Source organism: Cricetulus griseus, chromosome 3, assembly GCF_003668045.3.
Source record: "Cricetulus griseus strain 17A/GY chromosome 3, alternate assembly CriGri-PICRH-1.0, whole genome shotgun sequence".
In the NCBI taxonomy this organism is placed as follows: domain Eukaryota; kingdom Metazoa; phylum Chordata; class Mammalia; order Rodentia; family Cricetidae; genus Cricetulus; species Cricetulus griseus.
In genome coordinates, this window is record NC_048596.1 from 183,324,648 (window position 1) to 183,336,059 (window position 11,412).

General features: G+C 42.4%; 1 protein-coding gene across 1 annotated transcript in view; it reads left to right on the forward strand.

Annotated features, from left to right (window-relative positions):
• The window catches only part of Sntb2 (syntrophin beta 2), an 82,724-nt gene extending 73,576 nt beyond the window's left edge, over window positions 1-9,148 (forward strand). The window contains 1 exon segment of the mRNA XM_027405934.2: window positions 699-9,148. Coding sequence (XP_027261735.2) covers window positions 699-791 — 93 coding nt within the window. The 3' untranslated portion in view covers window positions 792-9,148.
• Window positions 9,149-11,412: the final 2,264 nt, after the last annotated feature.

Consider the following 11,412-nt stretch of genomic DNA (forward strand, 5'->3'; position numbering starts at 1 on the left):
GCTCACTTATACACAAACACACGCTCACACACACATGCTCGAGTGTACACAATTATAAAAAAAATGGTAATTTAGGCATTGGAATGTAGCTCAGTTAATAGAGTGCTTGCCTAGCATGCACAAAGCTCTGCATTTGATTCCCTGCACCACATAAATCTGGGCATAGTTGACACATCCCTATAATCTCAGCACCTTGGAAATCCAGACAGGAAGATCAATATGCAATAAATTTGAGGCTCACCTTGGCTACAAGAGACTACATAAAAGAAAAAAAAAAAAAACTGTGCAGGGGTGGTGCACGCCTTTAATCCCAGGACTTGGGAGGCAGAGTCAGTTGGATCTCTGTGAGTTTGAGGCCAAGCCTGGTCTACAGAGTAGTTCCAGGACAGTCAAATCTACACAAAGAAACCCTGACTAGAAAAACCAAAACCAAACTAAACCAAAACAAAACAAAACAAAAATGGAGCCAGTGGGGTAGCATATGCCCTTTAATCCCAGCACTCAGGAGGCAGAGGCAGGCAGATCTCTGTGAGTTCGAGGCAGTCTGGTCTCCAGAGTGAGTCTCCAGCTGGGGCTATAAAAAGATCCCTGTCTCAAAAGAAAGGAAGAAGTGGGACATCATGTCTTAATTTACTTAATGCTTTTGTTTATTGAAGTGTGTGTATATTATAGTCATAATTCATGTCCTTTCTCCACAGACTGTGGACCTGCATTCTTGTCCAAAGCCAATTGTATTTGTGTTGCATACATTCTTATCCGCCAAAGTCACTCGAATGGGACTGCTTGTATGAGCAGCAAGAGTCAAGAAAGAGCTTTGACTGTCATGAAAAGTATTTACACCTCAAAAACATGAAAATTAAAAAAAAAAAAGCAACAACAACAAGAAGCACAAAAAGAAACCCTTGCTCTCCTCCATCATAGTGCCTTCCCAAGGACCTGCAGATCTCTGCTAAACCAACAGGGTTTAAAACGGGCTGACCTTACCCACACAACCTTGGTCAGAAAGTCTAGAAGTATAGTGAGCTCCAAATTGAAGTCGTGATTTATCGTCTCATTTCATAATGTGATCTCTAATTATGTTTATTTCCCATTATGAAGGCTGACTCTTTGGATTTCTCTTTGGGTATAAACAAATAGCCAAAAGAAGTTTCTCTTCCTGTGGGATTTGTTTGGGGCTTAGCCTTGAGCTCTTATTAGGATAACTGCCACTCCCTAGATGCTAGCGTGCAGCAGCCCATCCCGTAGGCATCCCACACAGGTCGTTTGCACACAGTGTTACTCTTTTTACCTGTTCTTCCCCAAAGGTTCTTCCTTGCACCCTGGCTCTCGATGACCTCACCCTGCCCCACACCCCCACCTCTGACACCAGCTCTGCCACTCATGAGTGCTACCTTTAGTCTGGTTGCCTTTGCCTTCACTCCCCCTCTTTGTGGTTGGCCAACTTGAAAAGCAAGTTGGAAACTGCTGCTCTAAAAGGGGAGTTTTGCTTTCTTTAGCTTTTATTGAGTTTATATTTGGTAGGAGCCAGGGGACGGTCTAAGGTTTATTTTCAAAGAAAGATCTTCATTTTAAGCTAAGCCATTTCTTATTGCTTACCAAATGTGCCTTTGGTCAGGGTCATTGGAGCTTTATGAGTGACTGTTTAGATGACTAGATCTCACTGCCATTCTAGGGATACCATAGCTTTGAGGAGTCACCCTGGAGGTTGGTTCCTTCGTGGCTTCTTTCAGTGGGATCTTTGTGGGTCGTTAGTTTCATAGCACAGATGCCATGTCAGGTGCACAGGGCACTGTGAGGCCAGCAAAGATCTGGGATTGGACTTTTATGGCCCCAAAGTAGTAAGGACAAGTTGCCTTCAGCTCATGCTTTAACATTGGCTTCCCCGCACACCGAGTGGGTAGGGGATAAGACAGACCACCGCAGTCACCTGCTTTTGTTTAGTATGGCCAAGTGTCGTTATGACTCAGCATCAGGGTGCTTTCTGGTTTTGTGGCCTGGAAAATCATACTCAGCTTGCTTTTCCTGGTTTGGAAGGAAATAGATGTGTGTAGAAACATTTGAAATAGTCTCTCTACATAAAATATCCAGATTAGCACAGTCCCTAAATTGACTGAGTTTTCTATGCTCTCTGAAAAAATGTCCAGAAATAGCTCTGATTTTCTAGATTTCTGTCTACACGGGGATGTGAAGCTTCAAATGGGGTAGGGGGAGAAAAGGAAAGAAAACACAACTGTTCACACAGAACCTGAGCCGTGTAGTTTGGGTGCCTTGACTGACAGGTTGGCCAGAAGAAAGAACAGATACCCAAGTAGAGGTGGTGACCCCACTGTCCTCTGCTGTCTCTGCATCAGGCCTCCCTCTGCTCTCTACGGTCAGACTAACAGTATATAAAGGCTGGGGAGGAATGCCCTTCCCACTCCACCTTCAAATTGGAACACCAAAAAACGAATGTTGGTATCCACTTTAAACCAGAAATTTAAATCTAAAGAACATCTTTCAAGAACTTTCTATGTTTTAAAAACTTGTAACTCTGAGATTGAATCCATCCATGATACATCTTCAACTAAAAAAAAAAAAAAAATGTATTTTAAAGTTCCAGCCAAGTTCAGAAAGCAGAACTACAACAGATAACCTCAGGCAGAGTGCTGGGATGCTCTTGTTACTAGGAGATATGGATGATTCAGGATTCAGTAGTAGAGTTGAAGTCTTCCATACTGGTGTGAAAGGCTCAACCACCAAGAAGTGTGACAGGAGTTTTGCCACCCAGTCCCTTACAACTATAAGCAATGTGAAGTCTATGGCCAGGTAAGGTGTGCATCTATTTTGTTTGAGGACTGTGGCCCACAGGATTTTTAATACTGTCATTTGGGTCCTGATGGAAAATGAAGGCTTATGGGTGATTTCTTTGTTATTAAAGCCCTGAGAGCAAGGGCCCGGAGCTGCTTGTTTGAGAAGCTGTAGCCGCCCCCGGCATGTGGTCAACTAAGTGTGTTGATTTTTTCAAACCACAAGTGAGATGCTTTTGTGAGTGTGAGGCACCTTGACACAGACCTGTGTTATCAATTTTGTACTCAAATGCCAAAAGATGGAAAATATTTTCAAGTCATAACTAAAAATGGACATCTTTGATAATTTTCCTTTTATAGAATCAGCTAAATTGTCTTTTCTTTTTCTTTTGAATATTATTGGGGATATTGTGGGATCTTGGATGTCTAGTGGAAAGGAAACTACAGAGCACCTAGTTCGGTTGGACCACTTCCTAGGTATCTTTGCATCCCATACCTGGATTGCCGGCCCTGGGCATGAGAAGTCTCCTGCACCATAAGACTCAAGGAAGCTGATGTTATCAACAAGCATTGCCTAGAAATTGGTATCAAATATTTTATATAAAGAAATGCTCACGTGGCCGGGCAGTGGTGATGAACGACTTTAATCCCAGAACTTGGGAGGCAGATACAGGTGGATCTTTGAGTTCAAGGCCAGCCAGAGAAACCCTGTCTCCAAAAACCAAGAAAAAAATGAAAGGAAGAAAGAAGGAAGGAAGGAAGGAAAGAAAGACTCATATATGCTGTATAGATAATTATGACTAAAGTTTCAGGTTAAATATCGGGACATGTATGGGCAATGAGAAATGTTATTTTAAATGTCATCTGCCTATTTTGAAGCCATGTTTAGCACTTTTTAGACTAGAGTAAGTCTGATCGTGCCTGGTGGGGTTTTTTGTTTTTGCCTCAACTCTCAGTTTCTTACTGGAAATTGTTTGCATGGTAGGAGAGATTGGATTATTTATTTTTTTTCTGTGTAGAGAAATCTCTCCAGCCAACAAGAAGCTAACATTGTCTGATTTGTTTTCTTAACTTATCCTCCTGAACAGAGTAGTAGCAAAGCTTTTGTTCAGCTGAATAAATGCACTTAGCTGATAAACCAAAATTTATTCTTTCAAAATAAGAAATTATTGGGGCTGGAGAGATGGCTCAGAGGTTAAGAGCACTGACTGCTCTTCCCGAGGTTCTGAGTTCAATTCCCAGCAACCACATGGTGGCTCACAACCATCTATAATGAGATCTGGTGACCTCTTCTGGTGTGCAAATATACATGGAAGCAGAATGTTGTATACATAATAAATAAATAAAATCTTTAAAAAATAAGAAATTATTATCACCAAAAATTATTAGGCTGTATAGGATCTGAATACAATTCTGCTCCCCCCACCAAAAAAAAAAAAATAGGTTTTACTATGAGTGGATTTGGATAAACAAAAATGTGTGGAGAAAATTGCTGATTTCTTAAAATTTTGTAAGAAACTTGGACTTATTGTTTAGTTTAAATGCATGTGGGTTTGTTTCCAAATCCATCAAAGAATCTGCCCGTGTGTTTTAATGCAAATCGTCTTCCAAGCTGCTATGTAACTTCTATTGAAAGCCCCACCTGCTAAAAGAGTTCAACAGTTTTGAAAAGTTCAGGGAAGAGACTCCAGCACTTTCTCTGTTCTTTTGTATCTTTGTTGGACACCTACCTGGCTCATAATTTTTTATTCTCCCTGCTTCAAGCTATTGATTGCACATTATATTTAAACTATCCAAACAGTCTGCTTCCATTTCCAAGTGGCTGTCAGCAGCTCTAGGTGCCAAATGAACTGGCTCCTAAGAATGCTGGGCTTGGGACAGTGGTGGGACACACCTTTACTCCCAGCACTCAAGAGGCAGAGTCAGGTGGATCTCTGTGAGTTCTAGGACAGTCAGGGCTACAATGAGAAAAGAAACAGAATAACAAAAAGAAATCTGGGCTCAGTGGTGAGAGGGCTTGCTGCTCAACCATGAGGATTGGGGTTTGGATCCCAGCACCCATGGGCAATGGTCCAGGAAAGGAAGGAGACAAACAAATTCTTCATCTCTAATAAAAAGTCAAATGCAGGTCACTTAGTTCTTAAAAGCACTTTGCTCTGAGTGGATTTTAATATGTAGTACTACAGTGGTAGTCTGAGTACTTGGAAACTAAACCAGGTTTGCCAGGCAGCCCCGGTGTTTCAAAACAATAAAATTCTAATACTTCGAAGCTGCAGGCAAAGAATTAAACATTAGCTGTATAGCCAGTTCAAGACCAGCTAAATTACATATGATCCTGTCTCAAAAAAGTAAAATAGATAAATCTGAGAATGCATAAACTTTAGTTGCATTTTATAAAAGTTATGCTCCTTCTTTCAAATGTTTCTGTCAGGCACATGAACCAGGTGGCATTATTGTGTACTGTGAGCTTAGGATTCTTTCCATGACATTACAGTTGTTTTGTGGCTTTTCCTCTGCTGAAGATGAAAGAAACTGCATTTTCCCATTGTTCCTTCTCCATGCCCTTATTTTAATTACTTAGTAATCTAGAATGATTTTTGGTTTTTTAAGACAGAGTTTCTCCATGTAACATCCCTGGCTGGCCTGGAACTCACAGAGATCCCTCTGCCTCTACCTCTGCCTGTGCCTGTGCCTCTGCCTCCCAAGTGCTGGGATTAAAGCACTTTAATCCCACCTGCACCACCTGGCTCCTAGAATGATTTTAATTTCTAAAGGCTGATGGCAATTTTCCCAAACTGTCTTTCCTGAACTGCTCCACCCTTCACTGTGTTGGGCATCTAGACATTGACTAAGAGTGTAATAATAACAGGTAGAAATCATGCATGTCAGGATTGTGCATATTCGAGCAACATAGTTGTTCCACACTATAGTGACGTAAGTGGAAGTCATTCATTCTACCAATAGACTGCCCAAGTAGCAGATCTGAAACCTGTTCTCTCTTCTTAAAAAATGAAATGGCCTGGAGGTGTAGCTCAGTAGTTGAGCACCTGCCCAGCATGTACAAGGCCTGGGACCCTCTGGAACCCTGCTAAAAGCAAACACAAACCCACACCTGTCTGATCAGCAACACAAGTTTATCAAAGGTGAGAGTTTCAGGTTGAGGTTCAAGGAATAGCCACAGGGATCACATTATTTTCTTGTCTCTTTCCAGCAGTGGCCAAATCAACTAGAAAAATGGTTGTTATATTAACTCAGAAAAACATGAATTTTTATTCTTTTTTTTTTTTTTCTTCGAGACAAGGTTTCTCTGTGGCTTTGGAGGCTGTCCTGGAACTAGCTCTTGTAGACCAGGCTGGTCTCGAACTCACAGAGATCTACCTGCCTCTGCCTCCCGAGTGCTGGGATTAAAGTGCACCACCAACGCCTGGCAAGTTTTTATTCTTTTTTAGTGTTAGGCATTGGAATTGACCTCAGGCAAGGCTGTGAGCATGCTAAGCATATGGTTAGTACCACAGAGCTATATACTCATATATTCCCAGCCTCTATGATTTCAGAATAACAAGTTTTGGGTTTCTTTTTGGTTTTTACACATACTATCTCATATGACCTATGCCAACCTCAAATTGCTGGTCCTCCTGCCCCCAACTAAGTGCCAGGAATCATAGCTGTGCACCACTTTCAAACTATAAACTTGAACATTTTCTTGCCACCTCTGTTTTTCCATTCCCACTTTGGGTGACAGATCAATTTGTTTTTATATATTTGAGTTTTGCCTACATGTACATCAAGCAAATGCACGCTTAGTGCCTGAGGAAGCCAGAAGAAGGCACCAGGTCCTCAGAACTGAATTCACAGAGTGTTAGAAGACATCATGTAGGTGCTGGGAACTAAAACCCAGCTTCCTCTGTAGCTACAGCCAGTTCTCTCAACCACTGAGCCATCTCACCATCTACAGTATGTGAAGTACAATTCCAGGACTTAGGAGGTGTGAGGCAAGGAAAATCAGGAGTTCAAAGTCATCCTCAGCTGTGGAAAGAGTTTAAAGTCAACCTAGGATACATGAAACTCAGCTCGAAATTTTTTTGAGTATGAGTTTAATGTAATATATAAATATGCCTTTTGCAAATTATTCTTTGCTCTCAAATACCAATTGGTATATGTGTGTGTGTTGATTGTTTTTTCAAGACAGGGTTTCTCTGTCTGACAGTCCTGGCTATCCTGTAACTCACTCTATAGACCAGGATGGCCTCAAACTCACAAAGATCCAACTGCCTCTGACTCCTGAGTACTGGGATTAAAGGTGTGTGTCACCACAGCCCTGCTTGAAGCATGTTTTAAGACAGTCTCATTGTGTCCCCTAGGCTGGCCTTACAACTCTCCATATAGCCCAAGGCAGGCTCCAAATTTGCAATCTTCTTGCCTAAGCTCCCAGAGGTTTGGGATCACTGACAACCTGTGTTGGGTATTTAAAGGTGAATACTTAGATGATTGGGGGTTTTTTGTTGTTCGTTTGGTTGGTTGGGTTTTGTTTTGTTTTTTGTTTTGTTTTGGGAGGTGGGGGGAAACAAAACTTCTGGCTGGCCTGGAGGCACTATGTAGACCAGGCTGGATTTGCAATGATCTGCCTGCATCTGCCTCCCCAAGTGCTGGAGTTAATGGTGTGTCCTACCACAACTGGGGTAAATGACAGTCTCAACAAAGAACCCTTTTGTTACTGCTCTACAAAAGGCAGTGAGATGGATTAAGTCACAGAAATAAAAACATATCAAATTTACCTGAGTTGTAGGGTCCTTGGACATGTATTTTTTCAAAATTTTTGAAACCTTTTCAGATTCTTTGTTTTTTGATACAAATAATGACAGCCTACAAAAGGAACAAAAACTTAAAAGTTTTGTAATGACAGGAGGCATTAGAATATCAAATATCAAAACATACTCTGCTGAAAAGCTAAATCTTATAACTACCTAAGACTTTTCACACCACATCAAACTCCTGTACTTAAAAGTCAACATTTCTGTTCAAGCACTTGACAAGCATAAGTGTAGTTTTGTTGTTGTTGTTGTTGTTTTCAATGCCCGAGAGAGCAAAATCAGATCCCTTGGGTTACAAACACTTAGCCAATCTGGGCTGGACTGACTGAGGAAAGACAGACATGTTTAATCATTCCCAAGCAGCACCTGAGCTCTCTGTGGTGGGGGTGGCAGAAGGATGGGGATACGTAGGCTTCTTCTTGTTTTCAAGTGTACTGGAGTCATATGTGAAAATGAGGTCATACCTTCAGTGTCTTGCTCTTTAAACTGCCCTTTGACAATCAGGTGCTAATTATTGTATTTTACCAAAACCAGCACATACATAGTATTGCTGCATGTCCAGTCCTTCAGGACAGAAGTGCTTTTTCTTCTGTTGAGTCCCGTTACCAGTGGGTGTTTGTTGCATCTTGCTGTTGTTCTGAATTAGTAGGATTGGGGAGGAAAAAAAGTTCAGGTTTGCACAGTCTCTTCTATCCTCACTTATGTTATATCCTAGGCACTGGGTTCAGATCTCCTCAGTACAGGATGCCCTGTTATGGTTACAGTCTGTTGGGTGAGTTCAGCATGGAGCTCTCAGTGCCCAACCAATCTCTCTCTCTCTCTCTCTCTCTCTCTCTCTCTCTCTCTCTCTCTCTCTCTCTCTCTCTCTTTCTCTGTGCCAGATCTGAAGTTTTTCAGAGCACATTTTTCTTCTATGCACACTGATATGCACACTGATATCACCAACATGTATGTATGATTTCCCACACTGCTCTTTTTTGCTAAGTGTAAAAACTTAAGAAGCTAGCTTAAGTAAGGCTGGTGATGTAACTCAGTTGGAAGAAGGCTTGCCTCACATACAGGAAGTCCCTAATACCATATAAAACCAGGTGTGGTGGCCACATCTGTGAACCCAGCACTTATTTGGAAGGCAGGAGGCAGGAAGAAGCTTTCCTTAGTGAATGTAGTGAATATTAAGCCAGCTCGAGTTTGTGAAACTGTCTCAAAAAATAAATTTCTACCAGTTGGTTGTTGTGGGCTTTGTTTGTTTTCTTTTTAGAATCCTTCAAGTAAGACCTCTGTTCAAGTCTTACTTACAATGACTCAAGTTTTCTGGCTACCAAATCAAAGACCCATGACATAAAATAGCAGTGTGTGGTCTTCTGAAAGAAGCTTTATGTATACTCTATTAATATAGATGTTTAGACAACGCTTCCCTTGGGTTGCACACAAGCATAGAGCATTGTATATTACAATGAAAACTTGTAACTTAAAGGTATTATAAATATATATATATATATAAAGTATATATGCCTTTGTAACCTTTATATTGTAAATAAAATTTTGCTTTTAGATGTTGTTTCTTGTTTTTTAGAATGTGGATATAGTTTCAGATTTACAGAAAATTTCATAAACACTGGAGAAACAGCATGGTGGCTGCTGTCCCAGCACTGGGGAAGCTGAGGCAGGAGAGCTTCTGAACCAGCCTCAGCCAGTGTGAGACCTGCCCAATTATTAGTACTTTTCACACTTGTTCCATTATCCTGATGTGTGTTTCTGGCAGACACTCTATTGTCCTTAAATTCTCTCATGAATGTCTGTCTTACTATACAAGGCTCTTTGGGCAGCCACTGCCTGGCCCTCCTTGTCAGGAAGTCAACATGAGATCAAGACCAACACCCCCACCAAGCCAAAGCAGGTGATGCCATGCCTCCCCTGCAGGGCCTCCTTTTGCTTTCTGACCTATTAATACCCAGTACCATGTGTTACCTTTGGTTGTCATATCTCCAGTCTGGGACAGATCTTTAGTCACTCCCTAATCAAGTGCCTGAGAACAAAGGTTCTTGGGCCTATATGATAGGCTCAACAGGTTCCTCCAACCTGATGACTTGAGTTCAGTCCATGAGATCCCACATGACAGAAAGAGAAAATAGCTCCCAGAAGTTGCACACACATGCACACATGCACACATGCACAGGCATGCACGCACATCCCACAAATGAACATGAATGTTAAAAACATAAACCAGGTGGTGGTGCATGCCTTTAATCCCAGCACTTGGGAAAGAGAGGCAGGCAAATTCAAGGCCAGCCTGATCTACAGGACAGCCAGGGTTGCACACAGAATCCCTGACCCCCACCCCCCAAAAAAAACCCTCATAGGTGTGCCCAGCCACCTTGGTGTCAAGTTGACAACTAAGGACAGCCATCACATTTGCTTACTATAATTAATACCTCAGCCTCTGAAGCCACTACTCCCACTTCCCTGCCCACCATCTCACCCAACCACCCTCACTTCAGGACTCCTCAGCTGCCTCTTCCTTGGAAATGAGTTTCAGGGAAGATGGGTAGAGAAGCAATGGCACAATTAATTGGTGAGCAAATTGATTTGGCGCCATTCTGAAGCAGATTCAGAAACAGCTGCACTGTTTTTCAGTACGTGTGGGTGCTTTCCCTGCATATGTGCCCATGGAGTCCAACAGACAGTGTTGGATCCCCGGGGGCTGAAGTTATAGAGGTTGTGAGTCGTGTGGGTGCTGACTATAAACCCAGGTTCTCTGGAAGAGCAGGCAGTGCCCTTAACTGCTGAGCCATCTCTCTAGCCCAGCAACCTCATTCTTTTGTTTGTTTGTTTTTTAAAGATTTTATTTATTATGTATACAACATTCTGCTTCCATGTATATCTGCATACCAGAAGAGGGCACCAGATCTCATAACGGATGGTTGTAAGCCACCATGTGGTTGCTGGGAATTGAACTCAGGACCTCTGGAAGAGCAGTCGGTGCTTTCTTTTTGGTTTTTCAAGACAGGGTTTCTCTGTGTAGCTTTGGAGCCTATCCTGGCACTCGCTCTGGAGACCAGGCTGGCCTCAAACTCACAGAGATCCGCTTGCCTCTGCCTCCCGAGTGCTGGGATTAAAGGCGTGCGCCACCAACGCCCAGCGCAGTCAGTGCTCTTAACCTCTGAGCCATCTCTCCAGCCCCAGAAACCTCATTCTTAGAACTAATTTTGGAGCCAAGCATAGTGGCACATGCCTTTAATCCCAGCATTCGGGAGAATATCATTTAAAAACATGATTCTTTGTGGACCTGGGTGTGTTGTCTACTTAACCTATTCCAGTGTTTTTGTACAGATCTGGAAGTCAGCCTTGAAGTCTCACCAGTGTTAGGCAAACACTCTACCACTGTCCTACATATTCAGCTGTTCTCTTGTTTTGAAACAAGTCTCTGGGGACCTTGTTGACCTCAAAGTTTCAGTGTTCCTCCTGCCTCTGGTGTTACAGGCAAAAGCCCAAGGTTCCTTAACAAGTTGTTAAGAGTATGTGTCTCAGGGGCTGGAGAGGTGTCTCAGTGGTTAAGAACACTGACTGCTCTTCAAGAGGACTGAGTTTCAATTCTCAGTACCCACATGGCAGCTCACAACTGTCTCTAACTCCTGTTCCAAGGGATCCAACGCCCTTATACTGAAAGATTTTAGTTTGCTGAGAGAAAAAGTTTTGAAAGATTTTAGTTCACAGAGAGAAAAAGTTTCCCACAGGCCTTGGCACATTACAAGGAGTTGGCCCCACTCCAGGCACATCCTATGGTTTAGACAGGGGCAATCGCCAAGACAACCCTC